At 53.6% G+C, this 19,836-nt stretch overlaps 2 protein-coding genes across 2 annotated transcripts; one reads left to right on the top strand and one right to left on the bottom strand.

Moving 5' to 3' along the window:
- Positions 1–425: 425 nt before the first annotated feature.
- Positions 426–6,241, bottom strand: LOC110070791 (cytoplasmic tRNA 2-thiolation protein 1). The gene is made up of 3 exons (XM_072986010.2): positions 6,099–6,241; positions 3,679–4,503; positions 426–1,886 (listed from the first exon to the last, which is right to left on the bottom strand). Exons 2-3 carry the CDS (start codon positions 4,178–4,180, stop codon positions 1,330–1,332), a joined length of 1,059 nt encoding a protein of 352 aa, XP_072842111.2. The 5' UTR covers positions 4,181–4,503; positions 6,099–6,241; the 3' UTR covers positions 426–1,329.
- A 3,881-nt stretch (positions 6,242–10,122) lies between these two features.
- Positions 10,123–19,686, top strand: LOC140703155 (uncharacterized). Its single transcript, XM_072985999.2, has 6 exons — positions 10,123–10,373; positions 11,107–11,199; positions 13,646–13,744; positions 14,443–14,572; positions 17,740–17,946; positions 18,734–19,686. The coding sequence occupies exons 1-6, from the start codon at positions 10,323–10,325 to the stop codon at positions 18,946–18,948; spliced, it is 795 nt and encodes a 264-aa protein (XP_072842100.2). The 5' UTR covers positions 10,123–10,322; the 3' UTR covers positions 18,949–19,686.
- Positions 19,687–19,836: the final 150 nt, after the last annotated feature.

Here is a 19,836-nt window from a genome sequence, read left to right as displayed (position 1 = left end):
CTATAGCTTGATTCATCATTTCTTAGATCAGGAACAGGCAACCTCTGGCTCTGCAGCAAAGTCAACTGCTTTACGGTATGATAGGACATGTAGTCTAACATCAGGAATGTCACAGGGTGTCCATGCTTCATAGACAGGTACAGAGGATACAGTATCTGGTTTGGTGGATGTTGCAGGACTACAATTTTCAATCACTGCAACTGGCAATGTTGATTGGATTTGGAGCCCAACAACATCTGGATGACTGCCACTTTCCAGTAAGAAGTGATGAGAAAGCTCTCTATTGGAAAATCTAGTGCATCACTGATAAGACACTGCAGACATTACTGAATCAGACTGACTAATAATCTATGCTGATATAATTGAGTTTCCTCTCTTTTCCTCAAATCCAAAATTCCAGATTAGAATGAAAGACAAATGCTGGATGGTGGTTAAAAGTCAGGTTTATTATCATTTAAACTGATTATGTTATGTATTTCTCCCAATCACTCCTTGTCCAATGGAGAACAGCCATTTCAACAACACAAATATTCCACCCTGTTGTATTTGTATCCATACCTGACAATGGCTAAAGGAGAATAAAGTAGGGACTGGGAACATTGATTTTCCAGTTGTTGTTGGATCATAACTCCCATAATCCTGAGTTAGTACAGCCAAAAGTGAGGAAGTATATAGCTCACAGTCCAGCTTCTGGGCAGCAACCTATTCCCCATTCTTGACACAAATATACTTGCCTCTTAATTTAAGACCAATTTCTACATGAGGAATAGAAAACCTGTGTCCTTCTATATCCAGGTGAGCAGTTTCCCTGAATCTGTGTGCCCATATTTGCCCTACCCTGGACTTTGGACAGCCACACACACCCTCCAACACTCCCAAACATTATACCCCCAAAATGTACTCCTGTTTTTATTTTTTTAGTCTTTAAAACTAACAGTCTGAGAGTGAGAATAGTTTGAGAGGGAAGATGGTGGCCTCAGGGGCTTCTCAGGGAGCAATCTGTAGGAAGGGGGCATAAATTGAATATCTGGGGGTTTGCTCTGCAGAGACTTGGGGGCTGGCACTCGGATCTTTGGAGCTAAATAGTTACACTTTGCCCCCCTCTTCTCATAATATTAATGTACTGTTAACTCCCACAATTTCACACTGCTGACAATCTTAGCCAGCTCTGATGGGAGTCGGGAGAGTCCAGCTTTATTTGGAAAGCCTAGCACTCTCCACCCTGATCCACACAGATCGCACTAAAGCATAAAACTGGTGACTTCTTGAATGATCTAAGACAACATAAGCATATCTCAGCAGAAAAATGAGAAAAAGAAATGGCCAGAATCAAAAGTCTATAGTTCTGAGGTGCCGGCTTGCCTGCCGAGGATCTTCCTCTCCTTGCAGGCTGTCTTGTGGTTTTTCCCCATCCAGCAAAGCCTTCTGCAGGCGGCTGGGCTTGCCAATGGCCAACCTCGGGAGACCACGATTAAGCCCTTCAAGCAGCACACATGCTTTACAGAGAGGCTGACTGGAGAGATAGCTGCAACGCTGGCAAGTGCCCTGCGTGGGCATACGGATATCGCCACGCACTGCCAGCCGCTCACCAGAGTGTACCAGGTCGGCCACCGCGCTTGATCGTGTGGCTTCAAGGTCTTTCAGCAAGGTGCGGGCATGGCCCCGGTAGGCATTAGGGGCATAGACACACTCAGTGCTGAAGTAGTCTAAGCCTTGGAAGTACGCATACAGCACGATCTCTTTTTCGTAGGCATGCTTGAGTGGCTTACAGCGTGGTAATGCCCCTTCGCTACCTGTCAGGATCTCTGCACAGCGTCGAAGCCGCCCTACATCCCCCCGCAGGAAATTCATCAGCACTGTTTCAGCGACATCATCTGCATTATGACCTGGAAACAGAATAAAAAAGCAACAGATTTAATCAAACTGATAGCATACTCTTTTTGTTTTCTCTTAGTATGTGTAGGCAGGAAATCCAAACCTTACATGAGGGCAGTTTAGTGAAGTTACCAAGCTTCCACAATCCCCTTGCTATCATAGCCAGTTTTCCAAGCTATGCTCCACGACACAATTTAGATCAGACTCTACTGCAGAACCAGAGAATTGTTTGTATATTTGTATACATATTGTATATTCTGGAAAAGTGTGTCCTATCACTAAGAAAGATAGGGGGAAAGTATATATATGGTCCTCCTAAGCAATTCAAAAGCAAAAGTAGGTGATACCTATATCAGCAGACACAAGGTTTCGATCAGAGTGGATAAAAATCAATTTAAAAAAAAAAAAACTAACTTGATTTAACTCATTTTTAATTTAAACTGTCAAAAATCCAATTTGTAAATAATTTAAATCAATTTAATTTAAATGAAGTCTATCCTGCTTTTAATTCCACAAGATTTTTCATCAGGCTGTGCATTACAGACCTGGGTTGCACATCTGGCTATGGATTTTGGGGAAAAAATTCTACACCACCCTCCCATCTATAATGCCCGCCTGATGCAGACTCCTAGGGAGTTAAAAGCTAGCTTCTACTTACAGTATTTTAGTGTTTTTCCCCATCGTCCAATCCCAAAAGGTCCTCAGTCACTGCCACCTTCGGAATACACAACTACCAACAGCAGTTGCAGTAAAATTACTATAACTACCCAGACCTTTATAAAGATCCAAGACTGCCTTAGGCAGAAGTCATGTGCTCACTTGTTTGAGCACAAGTGCCATTAAATGGAATAAGGCTTAGATAGGCATCCTTCAGTCTCAAGAGACTATGGCAACGTGCTCTGAATAGAGGACTTGGAACAGCTTCTAGTGTGGCTGAGAGGGCTAATTCAAGAGTGACAATCCCTTCCACACTGAAGACAAATACAATCTGTCTCCTGTCCAGCTCCCTGATTTGGCTGCTTTCAGGATTGCCTCTTGGCCTCGGCCTGCTGGACAAGGGTCTCTTCAAATTGGGAGAGGCCATACTGCACTGCCTGCCTCCAGGCTGAACGCTCAGAGGTCAGGGTTTCCCATCTGTTGAGGTCCATTCCTAAGGGCTTCAGATCCCGCTTACAGAGCTCCTTGTATTGCAGCTGCGGTCTCCCTCTGGGGCGATTTCCCTGCACTAATTCTCCATGCAGGAGATCTGTCGGAATCTAACTGTCAGCCATTCTCATGACATGTGCAAGCCAAAGTAGACGTCGCTGTTTCAGTAAGGTATACATGCTAAGGCTCACTTCTCAGAATACCTACAAAGGACTGCCACAACACTATATATTACCCCTAATCAGACTTAGACCAGGGATGTGAAAGCTTCAACAAAATGTCTGGAACTAGAAATCCCATAATGCCCTACTACTGGCCATGCTTGGTAGGGCTTGGTGGGGTTTATGCAGCAAAACATCTAAAAGGACAAGGTCCATATTCCTTCTTGGATCACTTTACAAATAAAAAAATTAACTGTAATTAATATATTAGCCTTGTTGAGTTTTCAGTAGATCACTGTTGCATGAGTTTCACTTTCTTCAAGCCCAGATGCTCTTAAAAGGTTGTATGAAAAGCACTGTACACGTTGGCACTCTGCAGATACTCAGAGATTGCTGATTTGCTTTGCATACTCCCTAGGAATCCTAAATGGCCTTTCCACAAATATTCCTGGCACAGTGATGTTCCTCTGACTCCCCTCCCCATTTTTGAGCCCACCTGTGGCGATCTTATCTGCTCCAAGTAAAGCAGCGCCTCGGTCGAGTGCCTGCCGTCGGAAGACACCGCAAAAAGTACAGTTGTTCTTGGGTCCAATATGGCGAGCAATGCGGTCCATGCTCCACCCGTACAGCTCCTGATAAGAGACTATGTGGAGCGGGAGGTCCAGCCGGCCCCGGTTGCGGCGGACAGCTGCCAGTGAGTCATCCCGGTAACCGGCAATGCCCTCATCCACAGAGAGCAGCAGGAGGTGCAAACCATAGTCGTGGCGCTCGTTCAGCAGCCGCAGTACATGAGCCAGCACTGTGGAGTCCTTGCCACCCGAGGCCCCAATGGCCACTGTCTCGCCTGGTTGGAAGAGCCGCGCTGCCACAATGGTGTTGTGCACCTCAGCCTCAAAGGCTGCTACAAAGCACTCCCGGCACAGCGCTTGGCCCGTCTTGGGCCGGCGAAGGGCAGCACGCTGAACCCCACAGCTCGAACATAGCACAGGTGCTGGCATTCTTGGAGGACAAGGAGGAAGCAAACTCACTCGCTTGCTGCTTCCTTCCAAGGCTTCCCTTTAAAAGGTCCTAGGCCGCTGCTGTGCCAGCTCAGTGGACCCTGAGCATGGGTCAAGGAAGAGGAGCAGAACGGAAGACTACAGTTCCCAGTACGTGTCCTCCTCGGCCAGCACGTGAGATGCCTTGTTTTTGCAGCACAAAACCAGTCCTGTATGCAACCTTGAAAAACGGTTCAAGAGCCTCAGTACCGTGGAGTTCTTCTGTACAAACGTCAAAGACGTGTGTTTGCTCTCCTTGTGTCTGCAGTTTTCGAGCCATGAATCTGTGCAAGCATATCAGACAAAACAAAAACAAATAAAACTAAGAGACAAAAACAATGCAGTGTCCAAAAGGCTAACAGCGATATTTTAATATATGCTCTCATGTGGATCAAGCCCATTTCCTCAAACATAAGAGTGAGACTAGACAACAATCTTACTACAGTATATTATGGCTGAGGATTGGAAAGGCATTCCATAAGGAAAATTTTAAAAATATGGATGCCTTAAACAAAAAAAGTTTTGATCCCTACAATTCCAATACCTTATTAAAGTTACCAGCACAGAACTATTTTCCCCATATATCTTTAATACACATAGATATGGCAAGATAGAAAAGTAATGAGCCCTGTTTGCTGAAAACTATACATATGAACGAAAAGCAAAAAACTAGAAAAAATGTGTTTTTCCCAGTCCAGAAGAGAAAACTAGTCACGGGCACTTATTCCTTGTGATGGGCACATACACATCCTCAACACAGTAAATTTTACCCCATACTGTACAGTGGACCCTTAACTTACAGACTTTTCGAGTTACAGATTTCTCTGGCTGCAAAATTTAGATTTGACTTGCAGCCGGAGAATCCTACAGACCAGAAAAAAAACAAAAATGGAACAAAAATAGAATAAAAACCGCTGGTTATTGGATTCATCTGTTTTTAATGCACTGTAGGCCAATGGAGCCTCGACCTACAGACTTTTCGACCTGCAGCCACCCTTCCAATAAGGATTAATTCCGTAAGTAGAGGGTCCAGTGTACTTCTAGGGCCACTAGAAAAATAAAGGCGAAAGGAGACTCTGCCCTGTCACTGCATTTGGAGGCAACCCCTATACAGTGGACCCTCTACTTAAGGAATTAATCCGTATTGGAATGGTGGCTGCAAGTCGAAAAGTCTGTAAGTCGAATCTCCATTGACCTACAATGCACTGAAAACCGATTAATCCCATAACCAGTGGTTTTTATTCTATTTTTATTCCATTTTGGGTTTTTTTTCTGGTCTGTAGGTCGATTCTCTGGCTGCAAGTCGAATCTAAATTTTGCAGCCAGAGAAGTCTCTAACTCGAAAAGTCTGTAAGTCGAGGGTCCACTGTAATTTAGTCCTTAAAGAGGGAGACCCTCGACCCCAGCGATCCACCTAGCGTCCCATTTTTCCCCTCACTCAAACCGAATACGGGGGGGGGGGGGGCGGCGGCAGAGGAAGTGAACGCGGCGCCACTGCGGAGTCTCCTCCTCCTCCTCCCGCCGGAGACGGTGGTCCCTCAGGCCCGCCTCTTCAGCGCCGGCGCCACCTCACGGATCCCCGCCATCTCCCCCCCCACCCCCCCCACCCCCCGGGGGCTGCCAGGCCTGGCCAGCCCATCTCCTCCAAGGCCGTGGTCCCCAACCTTGGGGCTTCCAGATGTTCTTGGACTTCAACTCCCAGAATTCCTGGCCAGCAGAGGTGGTGAAGGGTTCTGGGAGCTGTAGTCCAAGAACACCTGGAGGCCCAAGGTTTTGGGGGCCACTGCTCCAAGAGACCAACAACGGAATCCAAGGGAAACTGAGAGCCCGTCCTTCCCCGCTCGAAAAGCTAGGGCCGCCCCGAACACGTCCTTCTCACCCGCGGGGCAGTAGGCCACCCCCTTGCTCGCTCAGCAGCTCCGCCTGCCATGGCCAGAACCTGGGGGGGGGGGGTCGGAGGGGCAGCGTCAAGCTTCGGCGCCCGCCATCTGCGCCGAGCGGAGGCCGCGAATCACGTGACCCTGCAGACGCCGGAGCACGTGGGCAAGGGGGGTCACGTGACCTCGAGCCCCGCCCCCTCCTCCTTCCTGTTGAAGGGAGGACGGGGGGGGGGGGGAAGGAGCTCTTAAAGGGGCCGCTTTGTTTTTGCCCTTTGTCCCTGGCGCCGGACAATGAATGGGACGCCGGCGCTGCTGCTGCTGCAGCAAGAAGGTCTCCTGCGATCCTCCTCCGATGTTTCTGTTCTTAGAGGAGAGCGTTTGATTAAGTTATAGTATCGTTTCCGTGCTTCTTAAACAGCTTTAAAATATCTACACTTCCTTTGAAAAGGAAAAAAAAAACAGTTTTAGCTGTATGTTTTTCTTCTACAAATATAATGTCATATATTTTGCTTTTTCGATAAAGCCTATTTTTTTAAAAAAACAACAACCAATCAAACCATAGCCTTCCGTTCTTTCTGCGTCTCCTACATTGCTAATGGGCTGGTCCAACTTTCTGAATCTTAAGCGTTGCTGGAGGATTTCCACAGAGTTTGGCAAGATCAGCACCTCCAAATTTTCCACCACACACCACTGTACATCTTTCCCTGTAGAAGGGGGAAACTCTGCACATGTTCAGAGGCCTCCGACCTCATCGGGCCACACCTCCCTCCCTCCCTGGCTCTTTCGCTTCCACTTCCCTTTCTCTTTCCTCGTCTACAGCCAGGGTGGCCAGGCGGACCTGGAGGATCTTGGGGTTGCCAAGGGCAGGAATCTGCCAGGCGACTTGCGAGTAGATCCAGAGCTCAGGGTCCCCACTCTCATGGGAAGGGCTGGAGGGTGGCTTCACCTTGAAGTGGGCCATTGAGAGCCCTTGTTGATAACGCCCTTCACGGTGAGGGACCTGTCAGAGCATCTCTCTCCGAGGTGGCCGCCAGATCCTCCCAGGCCCTCTTCCTCCCAAGGAGGCCAGAAAACCCTCAAGAAAGACTCTGCTCCTGGGGGGGGGGTCTCCCTTCCCACCTCCTCCCACCCACCCATTTGAAGAGGCAGCTGGAAACGCTTCTCTTCCCCCCCCCCCCAGAGGTTCTCAGAGGGAGCAGCGTTGGGGCAGCAAGAGGTCTGAAGGTCGGTTTGTTCTCCTGTTGTGTTCGGGGCTTGTGTTGTGCTCCTTGGCTGGTTTCGGAGCGAGAGCGACGTCCATGAAGGGGCTCATCCATCCATCCATCCTTCCATCCATCCATCCATCCATCCATCCATCCATCCATCCATCCATCCATCCATCCATCCATCCATCCATTCATTGACTAACTCACCCACCCACCCAGGCTCCTCCGGCGTTCCTCGGGGGCCAAGGCAGTGGTGGCCTGCCTTTGGGGACCTTCCTTCTTGGGGTCCCACGACCGGACGGCGCGCTTCATGGGGAGAGGAGACCTCTGCCCATGCTCCGGGGCATCTGGTCTTGACCCTGGGGAAGGACGCGGGAGCAGGAAGCGCTCCGGTCCTCGGCCTCCCCGCCAGTGGTGGGGCTTGGCTTTCGCTTCTCTCTGAGGCCGGAGGCGATCGGGACCAAGAGATGGAAAAAAAATGACATCTCCAACAGGTTGATTTGGGCCACGTAAGAGGAGAGGGAAGACCTTTAGTCCTTTGGTAGCACAGCTCCTGTTGCCACGGCAGGTTTCCTTCTGGATGCATTTTTTTTCCTAGCCCTGAAGGCTTCCTCGGGGTCATCATCCTCACAGACTAGACGTCCTTTTCACTTCTCAGGGCCATGGTGTTAGCATCTGCTTACCTAAGGATTGTTCCCTTCTTAACTGCTGGCAAGATCACCTTAGCGAGAGTCAGCCTAATTCAAGTTATATTCCATTGTCTGCATTTGGTGTCCTATTTAGGTGGGAGGAGAGGAAGGGCCCCCCACTCCCACTATTATATTTTTTGCCCAGGGCTCACCAGCGCCTTGGATCAGCCCGGGACACCTCCGGGTCTATCCTGCCACATTTATTTATTATTTATTTATTTATTGGACTTATATACCGCCCCATAGCGCTACAAGCACTCTCCGGGCGGTTTACAATTTTAATTATACAGGCTACACATTGCCCCCCCCCCAGCAAGCTGGGTACTCATTTTACCGACCTCGGAAGGATGGAAGGCTCAGTCAACCTTGAGCCGGCTACCTGGGATTTGAACCCCAGGTCGTGAGCACAGTTTTAGCTGCAGTACAGCGTTTTAACCACTGCGCCACGAGGCTCTTCCCAACTTAAACAAGGAGGGTGTTGTCCTAACCCTAACCCCCCCCCCCCCGTGGCCCCCCAGTTTTTCCTGGCTGGCCGTTCTTCTCCCTCCTAAGCTTTTTTTCTCCACTAAGTTTGCCTTGAATGATCAGCTGTAACAAACTCTCATTTTTGTTTCTCACCCCCCCATCACCCTGTCCTTTCTTGGCTGGCGCCCTTCCGTGGGTGGGTGGGGGAGCAGGAGGGGTTCCTAGGGGCCAAACCCTCTCCCTTCTGGAGTGGCGGGATCCCAGCCGAGGGCTAAGCCCAGATCCGCCTCTGGGCTTTTGTGGGGTCCAGGGAGGCATTGCCGCCCCCCCCAGGGAAAGCGCTTTCTGACCTTCACTCAGGGCCCATTCCTGGGAGAAGAACCATTTTGGATTGGGGAGGGCAAGGATCAGCGAGAGAGTCAATTCATTCTCAAGGAACCCAGCTAGAGATGCTCCGCCATCCCCCAAGACGACTCACTCCCTAGAGTAAGATCCTGCTTCCCCACTTCACTGATTGGTGTGTGTGTGTGTGTCTGTGTCTGTGTGTGTTTTTGCTTTTAACCTTCCTATTCTCTTTCCACTAAAAACCACGGGAATAGGAGCAGAGCAGGAGGCGCCGTCCTCTCTGCAGCAAAAGCTGGGGAACGGGAGGAGGCTGACGTCCCAACACTTGGAAGAGGGGGCCCCAGCTGGAGGAGCCGGAAGGAAAGGAGACCCCCCCACCTCCAGGACGTGCCAACCTGGCAATGGAAAAAACTCTGCGGTGCCCCCCCCCTTCTCTTCAGGGTGCCCTGAGTTATGAGCCTACATTTTTACAAAATCTTTGAATGTACAGACGTCTGGCTACTATGTTTCTGACCCTTGTAAGAGCTGTGGATGTTCCAACAACTCTGGAATCCTTTTATTCACGAGGAGCTGAGAGAGAGGCTTGTCTGTAGGAGAAACGAGCCGGATGTTGCCTGGAATTATGGCAACCATGAAACAAATTAGACTCAGATGGGGGGGGGACTTAAAGGCTGGTCAAGGGCGGGTCTGGCTTCCTGCCGGGACTGACCCTTTCCTGGGAGAATTGCAGAGAAGAAGCGTAGGCTTCTCACCTTGGCCCGGGAGGTCTAGAAATGGGCTCCTCATGTGGGGCCCAGCGGATCGAGTGACAGGCTAGGACTCAGGAGGCCTGGGTTCGAATCCTTGCTCAGCCATGGAAACTCATGGGGGGGGTGGAATTGGTAAAATCATTCTTTAGATGTCTCACATGTCTTGAACCCTCGATTAGGGTCGCTTCTAAACAGGGCAGCTCTGAACCACTCCAAACACGCACAGACCTCTGGGTAGAGTGGGCGGCATATAAATTAAATAAATAAATTAAATAAATTAAATAAATTAAATAAATCAATAAATCAATAAAAATAAACCTGGCAGCTCCGAACCACCCCCAACACGCACAGGACTCCTGTCCGGGCATCCTCTTTGGCATCTGGGGAGGGGGGGCGTTGGGGAGAGGGTCAAGAGGAGCCCCTCCGGGGACTTCCTGCGACCGGCCCCTCCCTAGGCAACTGGGGGGGGAGGGCGCGCTCTGTGCATGCTCTGCAGACTCTGCCCATGCCTAGGGGATCCCGGGCCCTCCCTCCGCCCCGCCTGGGTCCCTCCCCACCTCCTCCTGTCCCGGTCACTTTCGCTTTCTCTTCTCTCCCTGGAAGAGAAGGGAGGCTGCCGGGCGAGGGTCGCCCTTTTGTCAAGACCCCCCCCCCCCGCTCTCTCCCACCCCTCCCGGGGACTCCCCCGGATCGGAAGCAGCGGCAGAGGCAGGAGGGGGCCGGCGGGGAAGGAGCCCCCGAGGGTCCCCGGGGGACGGAGGCGCCGCGCCATGGCCGGGATCCTCTCCCTTCTCTGGCAGGCGGCGATTTGGCTGCTGCGGGTGAGCGGTGGGGCGACTCCTTCCCCCCCCCTTTGCTCCTTCCTTTCTGGCCCCCCATCATCCTTCCTTCCCCCCCCCCACATAGACACCCTTCCCTCCCGTGAGCTCAGGGGGCTCGCGGAGCTCCCCTCCTCCTGCTTCGCCCCACAACCACCCCGGGAGGTGCGCCGAAGAGTCCCACGGAGGAGAGACCCTGCCCGGCCGGGGTCACCCGGAGAGGTCCGAAGGGAGGGGGTGGGGGTGGCAAGAGGGGGGGTTTGGACTTCCTCCCCCCCGCCCCAGAGAGGAGAGGGAGGGGGGAATGTGGGGAGCGGGGCCCTCTGCGGATGCTCAGAGGCACGCCTCTCTGTCCCTGGGACGGCCGCAAGGGGAGAAGCCTCTGAGCATGGGCAGAGAGCCCTACCCTGGCACCCCTTGGGTCCCTCCTCCCGCGTGGGGGGGGGGGGGAGGCTGTCTCTCCTTCCAGGAACAAGCCCCTCCTTGCCGGATATCAAGGAAAGCGAAAGGGAGCCCCTTTAGCTCCTGCCCCCCCCTTCAGGGCTGGCCTCCCCAGCCCCCTCCTCCCCACAGCCAAGGGGGCCAGCCACCCTCTCCCTCCATGGGGGTGTGTATGTGTGTGCGTGTGCAGAGGACAGCCTCGCTGGGCCCCATCAGCCCCGCTTTCTTCCCCCCCCCCATCCGAGAGTGTTAAAGGCCACTCCTTTAACCCTCCTTATCTGTTCATGCCTTCCAGCTTTTTTACACGTGTTTTCTGGGTATCTGGACCTTGGTCAAAGTCCTCCTCCTCTGGCTGGCCAAACGTTCATTCCTACAAGGGCCTTATGAGGTAAGCTACCCTAAAATCACTGAGTGGGCTCATAAAGTGGGCTGCCCCCCACAAAGACTGACGCCTGAGGACTCTGCTTCACCTGTCAGGTGTGAGACGCCAATGCTACCTACCGGCCAAGCTATGCGTGTGTGTGTGGGGGGGAGAGGTCTCCTCCTGAGATTTCAGGGTGTCATCCAGTGCCTTTGAAAAATACCACTTGTCTCAGCCTTCCTCCTCCCTCCTCCTCCTCCTCCATCAGAGAGGCTGAGCATTCCCTCCCCTGCCCGTTCCTGCCACTTAAACAAGGCGGCTGTTTTGGAGACCTGCCTTCCTCCTCCTCCTCCTCCTCCTCCTCCTCCTGTTCCGCTGCAGGCTGAGCACCACCATGGCAATCCTGCCACTTAAACAAGGAAGGTGTGACCCAGTTGCTCCCCTGGTGTTCCCCTCCTCCCACAGGCAAGGGGGGGCAGCCACCCTCTCCCTCCCGGGGGTGTGTGTGCAGAGGCTGGCCTTGCTGGGCCCCATTGGCCCACCTGCCCTTTCACCCCTTGGCCCCAATCCGAGAGCAGAGCGGTTTCCCCTTTCCGGAGGAGCTTCTCAGCCACTCCTGGAATCCCTAGTATCAGCAAGGAGGAAGGACCTCTTTTAATGGTCCGCCCTCGGAGGTTACTGGTTCCTACAGGATTCCAGGAGAGGGATTCCGGCTGACCTGACTGGCGCTCCTGTCCAGGCTCTGGTGGGTGGGTGGCCGGCTGCCGCCACCAGGGCTGTAGACCGGATCGCTCCCAAACATCCTCTCCGTTGCAGAGCTCGTCAATTGGAAAGCTGTTGGGATTGCAACTAACCGTTACCTTACTAGGGTGAGGGTGGCCAGTCGAGTTTACTTCGCTGTCCGGATAAGCGAAGCTTCTAACCAGCAGGCGGAAGTTTTCCGTATGGTTTGTGATCTATCCGGAGTTGGTCACAGTGATTGGCCTCCTGCTAACATTTCACCTGACCAGTTAGCAGCATGTTTAAAATCTAAAGTGGAGGCCATGCGCCGAGATCTCTTTCCTTTTTTGAACACAATAGATCAAGCAGAAACATCCAGCGCTCCGCCTTGCCCGATGAGACTTCGTTTCTTCCAGCCTGTGATGCCAGATATGGTGGAGAAAGCGCTTGACCCCTGTCGAGCTATCACCTCCTCTCTTGACCCTTGCCCAGCCTGGCAAATCAAAGCAGCCAGGCCTATAACAACCAAATGAGCCATCCCTATTAATGAATTAGTCTCTCCAGGAGGCCAAGTCAAGGAGACACTCATTAGGCCCATTAGGAAGGCTCGTCACCAAGGTTTCCTTGACAGAGAGGGTGGTGGCCGGCCAGCTTCAGGTCTGTTTGGATGAAACCAATGTCCTGGATCCATTCCAGTCGGGCTTCGGCCTTGCCACGGTATGGAAACGGCGTTGGTTGCCCTACTGGATGGCTTGCTGAGGGAGGCCAACAGGGCCAAAATGTCTCTCTTGGCCCTCCTCGATATCTCAGCCACCTTCGATACAAGAATCCTGAGGGTGGGTGGCCCCTCCATTGGTGGTTTTGGGGAGTGACTCTCCCCTCTCTTTTTTGGGGGGGGGCGACTCTCACTGCAAAGAGTGGGGTTCGCAGCTTGGGGGCCCATCTGGATCCGGCGCTCACCATGGAAACCCAGGTGGCGTCTGTGGTCCGCTCCACCTATTCCCATCTGTGGCGGATTGCCCACCTGCGTCCCTATCTTGATGTTGGGGCGCTCACCACTCTGGTCCATGTGCTCGTAATCTCAAGATTAGACCACAGTAATGCGCTCTACGTGGGGCTACCTTTGAGATTGATGTGGAAGCTTCAAATGGGGCAGAACGGGGGGGGGGCAGATTACTTAGCAGAACGAGAAAATTCCAGCATATCTCCCACACTCTGGCTGCCCTGCATTGGCTGCCCTTTGATTCCGCATTGATTTCAAATTACTAACTATGATGTATAAAGTCCTAAATGGTTTAGGACCTCAATATCTGGTGGAATCCCTTCTCTCACTTAGATCTACCTGTATCACTCATTGTAGCCAGAAGGGGCAGCTGAGGCACCTAAGGCCGGGGAAGGTCCAGAGAGAAAGAGCAAGAAACAGGGCCTTCTTGGCAGTGGCCCCTCGCCTCTGGAACCATCTCCCCCCCCCCACCAGAGATCTGTCTGGCTCCCTCGCTGGGTCTCTTCAAGAGCAAGCTCAAGACCTGGCTCTTTAGGCAGCCCTTCCCTCCTGCCATTATTTACTTTATACCTGCTATCTTGAATCATATGTTGCTGTTGTTGCTATCTTATACTATTATTGTTTTATGAAATTGTTTTATAAAATTGTTGTTAGCTGCCCAGGGTAGACTTTGGTCTAGATGGGCAGGAAATCAACCAACCAACCAACCAACCAACCAACCAATCAATCAATCAATCAATACCCATTCAGGTCTTGCAGGATTTTTACACGCGTCTTCCTATCCAGACCTGGGTCACGGTCCACCTCCCCTGGTTGGCCAAACTTTTATTCTCGCAAGAGCCTTATGAGGTAAGCTGCCCCAAAGTCACTGAGTGGGCTTGGGCAAAGTGGGCTGCCCCCCCTCCAAAGACTGACGCCCGAGGACACTGGTTCACCTGTCAGGTGTGAGAAGCTGATGCCACTTAGGGGGCCAAGCTGTGTGTGGAGAGGGAGGGGGAGAGGTCTCCTCCCCAGATTTCAGGGTGGCATCCAGTGCCTTTGAAAGACACCAGCTGTCTCAGCCTTCCTCCTTCCTCCTCCTCCTCCTCCATCAGAGGGGTTGAGCCCCACCCCCATCCCCAGTTGTGCCACTTGCACAAGGAGGCTGTTACTCTGCCTCCGAAGAAACACACACACTCCTTCCAACACTTGCATCCTCCCCCTTTCTGGACCTGCGGCTGCCCCGTCTGTGGGTGGAGAACCAGCAGCCGCAGCTAGAGAGGCAGGAGAGCTGAGTGGGCGGCGGGGAGGGCTGAGCCAAGACCGGCCTTGGCACCTCACCCCCCCCCCCCGTCCTGGGAAGAGACTCAACATGGACTGAGTTTGCTAAGACACAAATTGGGGGGGGGGGGGGAGAGAGGGGGACCTCCCACCTTCCTTGGTTCTCCAGGGCCCTGATATCATTGGCTCAGTCATTCCCTAAGAGGTCTTGCTCCGTAGGGTAAGATCCTGCTCCCCACTTCACCAACATGGTTGCTGTCTCATTCTTTTTCCACTGAAAATAACAGGGGAACCAGCGGAAAGATTTGGTGTCCCATCGCTTGCCTGAGACCCAGGAGTGGACGGGACAAGTCAGTGTGCGGCTGGAGGAGTTGCTGCCGCTCAGAAGGATCCAGCAAGCCTTTGGAGCGAAGAAAGGTAAAGGTTCCCCTTGACCTTGAGTCCAGCCGTGTCCGACTCTAGGGCACAGTGCTCACCCCACCCCCCCCGTCTCCAAGCCAGCGTTTTGTCTGTAGGCAGTTTCCATGGTCACGTGGCCAATGCAACTAGACACGGAACGCCGTGACCTTCCCACTATCTATATAGATAAATAACTATTTATCTACTCGCATTTTTTACATGCAAAGCGCAAGGAGAACCCCTGGGAGAAATGAGGAGGGTGGGGGTGCTGGGGCAAAGGCAAGGGGGGCTTCTGGGAGTTGTAGTCCAGACAAGCAGCTTTCCCAGGTTCCGCCTGTTCCTTGTCGAGACAGGTCACACTGCCTTTACAGGAGGGGGGCCTGTTTTTCTTCCAGAGGGGCAGCCTGGACAGTCGGTGGGAACACAACCAAAGGAGGGGTCTCACGGCTCCCCAAAGGCTAACATCAGTCTACAATCTTGTTGGCAGGTCCCTTGTCTGGCTGGGCTTTTTCCCGGCCTTCGCCAAGGAGGTTCCCAGCATCTCCTTGCCCAGGTGTCAGCCCCACCTGGCCGCCTCCATCTTCCTTACCTGTCTGTTTCCTTTCCTTTCCCTTTACATCTCAAAAACTCGGCCTGGCATTCTCTTCTGCTGCTTCCAGGCAAGTTGGGCTTTTCCTGGGTCCCATCTCTGTTTGGCCATTTCCTCCTCCTTGCCTGCCTGCCTGCCTGCCTGCCTGCCTGCCTGCCTTCCTGCCTGCCTTCCTTCCTTCCTTCCTTCCTTCCTTCCTTCCTTCCTTCCTTCCTTCCTTCCTTCCTTCCTTCCTCCCTTCCTTCCTCCCTCCCTTCCTCTTCCTTCCTTCCTCCCACCCTGCCACCCTCCCTCCCTTCCTTCCCCCTGCCCTTCCCTTTGCCACCCTCCTCCTCTTCCTGCCCAGTTCCTAGCCAAGAGACTTTGCCCTGAGCCAGCAGGAGGAAGCAATGGGGCACAGAGGGGGCTGGGGCAGGTGGAGGCAGAGGGAGGGAGGGGACGGGAGGAGCCCCTGCCAAGTGCCAGGGTGACCTTCATCCTCCTCCTCCTCCTCCTCCTCCCACTGGGAGAGACCAGGCTACTTCTGAATGGAGGGAGGGGGGTCTCCAGCCTGTGTCGGAAGATGCTCATTCTTATCATGGGATGCCAGCAAGCAGGCCACCCTCCTCTGCCTGTAGTGGAGGAGGCTCCTGGCCAAGCCCCCCCCCCTTCTCTCGGGGCTGAGCCCAAGGAGCTCCCACGCGGAGGTTCCCCGTGATGGAGGCTGCAGCTCCCAAGGAGCGAGGAGAAGTCAGTCCTCTTCCTCTCCCTGGTGCCACATGGCCGGCCTTCCCTCCGTCCCTTCTGCCCCCTTGTATGGTTTCAGTGACTCTGGCCTCTGGGCAGAGGTTGGGAGTTCCATTCCCACTTTGTGGCCCACAGGAGAAGAGGCAGCCTGCCACGCTTGGGCAAGCTGCATGGGGGGGGTCCCCAAAGGACCCCCCCCCCCCAGAAGAAGGGATAGGGAAATCAATCCCGAGAGCTTTGAGCTTTTAAGCCCTCCAGAGGGTTACCATAAGTTGGAAAGAACAGTGTGCAGTTATAATAAGAATTAAAAGTAGTCAGGTGATGTTCAGCCAGTCACGTAAAAGCACCGGATCCCACCACCCTGCATGTCATCATTGCCCCCACCCCACCAGAGATCCCTGCGTCTAGTGGAAAGGTCCTTGGACTTCAGCAGAACCCACCCCCATGGGGCAGCCGTGGGTCCCAGAGAAGAGAGGGTGTGCCTGCAAAGGGGCAGATGAACTCCCCTGAGCTCGGTGGGTTGCCCTGAGTGTAACCCGTGGCCCCCAAAGCGGACAGCAACACACCCCCTCCTCCCCCTCCTCTCTCTCGGGAGCTTTTTGGCAGGGATAACCCGTGGAGGTCCTCAGACGCAGAGAGGGCAGGAGCCTCGGCAGAAGGACGGGCCAAGTGGGAATCCATAGTCACAGAAACAAAGACAACGAGAATTCAATCAGGGAGGAGGGAGTATCTTTCTGAGGACACCCCCCCCGGGTAATTCCCCCAGTGAGTTCATCTTCTTTAACCTCTTCCTCACTTGGGCTGAGGAAGAGCCCTGCAGAACCCAAAAGCTTACACACCACGGTAGAGTTGAAATGGGTCCCACAGAAGTTCATGCCCTCCTCTGCGTTTAGGATTTTGCCCGGGTGACCCGTCGGGGGGGGGGGGCTTGGGGTCCAATCCATACCCTGAGAGCAGTGGTGTCTTGCCTGCTTCCTCTGCCCAAAGACAGTCATCACGTTGGTACTCGCGGTGGTGGGTGCCGGCCATTCCTTCAGCTCCTGGCTCTGCGTACAGCATACGAGTGTTGGTGGGAGCCAGCTGGGGGGGGGGGCAGGGGAGACTCCTTAACTGACCCACTGCCCTTGAGCTCCTGACCCTGCACAAAGGGGGCAGGGAGGCGGGATGGCAAGACCGTTGGGATGAGCTGAGAGAGAGCCATTCCGTAGCAGTGTCTCTGAGGGTGGGGGTACGTGGGGGGGGCAGCTGGCTGAAGAAGAAAAGCTTCTGTCTCCAGGGCTGGATGTGGTGCAGGACAGCTGCGGACGTCCCCAACCTCAACAGGACGAGATATTCCCTCCATACAAAGTGTCCTGGGATCTCCACTGATGGGCAGGCTAGGAAGGGAAATGTTGAAAAGCCCCAGCCCCTATCCCCCCCCCCCCAATTCCTGCCTCCTGAGATTTCAGGGAGGGATGTGGCCAGCAGAACACGTTGGGCCCACGGAGAGCAATTCGGGGAGATGGCGCCTCCGGCAGAAACGCACAGCCCGCCAGGTCTGAACCAGGGGCCGAGAGAAGAGCCAAGCCGGAGCCCATACAAGCTCCATCGTCTGAGAACTGACATAATACTGGCGTCCATCTCACCCCAAAGACAACCGGGGAGCATGCGTCTCTTCCACAACAGGGCCTCCACGGTTGCTGGTCAGTCTGGGCTTTTTCCAGAAGGGGAAATTCAAGCTGGCCTTGGGTTTTTCCTTTGGGTGTGAGATTTGAATGGCAGCGTTGTCCCTACCCCACCTTCTTTCCTCTCCTCTTCCCTATTCCAAACTTTATTATCTAGGTATGGATTAAGGAGGATGCTGCCCTCACCCTCTCTTTTCTCTTTCCAGACTTCTGTGTCCAGTTCCGGATCTCTGGGAAGACGGGTGGCTGCGAGGAGAAGTTCTTAAAGGACGTCTCAGAGCTCCTGTCCCACCAAGGGGTCTCTCTACAAGTGAAGGAGTTCACGGAGACCTCGAAGGACCCCCTTCTGCTCTTCTGCCCCATAGCTTCCCGCAAGGGCACTGACATTGAAAACGCCCTCGAGGGACTCAGTGGTAAGTAGTTAGCTAGTTCGGGGGGGGGTGTGTGGTGGCCATTGCCACGGTCTGTGGCTGTCCAGTTGTTGCCCGCCTCTTGGGGCAACTTCAGGGGGAAGGACATAATGAATACCCACAAACATTCTTCTTGATGGAAAAAGGGGCCTTGCCTGCCCCATTTGGAAACATCTGCAAGCGGAGGATGCCTTTGGAGAGGTTCACAACCGCTGGGCCCTGATTCAAGACGTGGGTCAAGAAAGATGAACAGGAAGGTGATGTCCAAGCTGGGATCTCAAAATGATTTCGAAAAAGAAAGAGGGAAGGGAAGGTTTGGGTGAACCATCCACTCTGACCCACTGCTGCAAGTGAGGAATATGGGAGTCTATCCATTTTAGGAGGGCCTGGCGTGCTCTGGTCCACGGGGTCACGAAGAGTCGGACACGACTAAATGTCGATCCATTTTAAAAAAACGTGTTGGCTTTGAGGATGGCACAGTCCGTTTTGGGGCTTTCTCCTCCCTCATGTTTCTCCCGCCCTGTCCCTGGTGCCCTCCCAATGATCCTGTGGGTCACCCCACAGAAAAGACTCAACATCTTTCCCTGGGTTGGAAATGTTTCCTTTCTTCCCATCAGGAGACTGAGGGGCTCACTGGCCCAGGGGCTCTGCTTCATCAACACGGGCGTCCTCCTCCTCCTCCTCCTCCCCCAGAACTGTCCCCCAGAGCCTGCCTTGAGGGTCCCCCTTATTTTGGCTGGCCTTCCGCTCAGTCTTCGTCTCACGGCTGCTCCTCTCCTTCCTCTTCCAGATGAGCAGAAGGTCCTCCTGGTGGTGATGGACTTGATCCCAAAGGACAACCCGGGGCCCTTTGTGGACGCTCAGCACCGGGTGCCCCATCCAGCCGTGGTGCGGACCATGCACACCCGCTTCACCCTCCAAGACGGCTTCTACCCTTGCGAGATGAACGAGGCGGCCGTGGCTGACGTGGCAGCTGCCCTCAAGGCCCTGGCTGAAGATCAATGAGGGGGGGGGACTCGGCAGCTCACCGAATCCTTCTGGTGTGATGTCGTGTTGTGGGGAAGGGCCAGGAGGGGGGCTTTTAAGACAAGGATGGGGGGTTGCTGCAGTGCATGCTGGGAATGGCCGGACCTAGCACATGGCAGGGGGGAACATCCCATAGGTTCTTGCCCTGACCCACCTTCCAGGCTGAGGGGGATGCTAGTCGTGACCAGGAAGAGGCAAAAGGACCCTGTTCCTCTGGGCATGCACAAACCGACCTGGAGCCTCAAGTGTCGTGAATCACACCCGTCAAGGTCCGGTCCGACGGACAAGAGACATCCAGAAGATTTCACGAAGCAGCCCCCAAACCATAGCATCCGAGAACAACAGTGGCTTCTCGCGCTGGTCTCGCATATAGGAGCCAGACCTATTTGGGGCCGTGATGATTCGTCATCCCGTCCGGCTGCACTCTCCGGCCGGTTCCCTTCCACACTTACAGCTTGGTCTCAGCTAAACCCTCAGCGGAACCACCACACTCAGGCTTGACTGGGCAGAGCAGGCTGCGTGTGCTTTTGTGTGTGCTGTGGGTCAGGGTGGGTCTTCTGCTCTCCCTCCGTGCTTCGCAGACCCGGTGGGTGATTGAAAGCAAAAGGTGGGATATCGAGTCATAAATGATCAAAGGGAAACGCGATTGCATGCAGCTGAATTTTCAATGTTGTATCACTAATGAGAAAATGTGAAATAAAACACGAGTGAGCTGGGCAGCAGAGAAGCTTTTTTCCCCCCCTTACAAAATACCGTTTCCAACATTAACAGGCACCGCTAGTCGTTTTTTGCAAAAACACAGAGCAAAAAGAACATCACACGTGTATCAATTCTGCACGGCCAGGCTGTCCCCACCATATGCGGTTC

This window comes from Pogona vitticeps, chromosome 1 (assembly GCF_051106095.1).
Source record: "Pogona vitticeps strain Pit_001003342236 chromosome 1, PviZW2.1, whole genome shotgun sequence".
NCBI lineage: Eukaryota > Metazoa > Chordata > Lepidosauria > Squamata > Agamidae > Pogona > Pogona vitticeps.
This window is presented reverse-complemented; position numbering and strand designations above follow the sequence as displayed.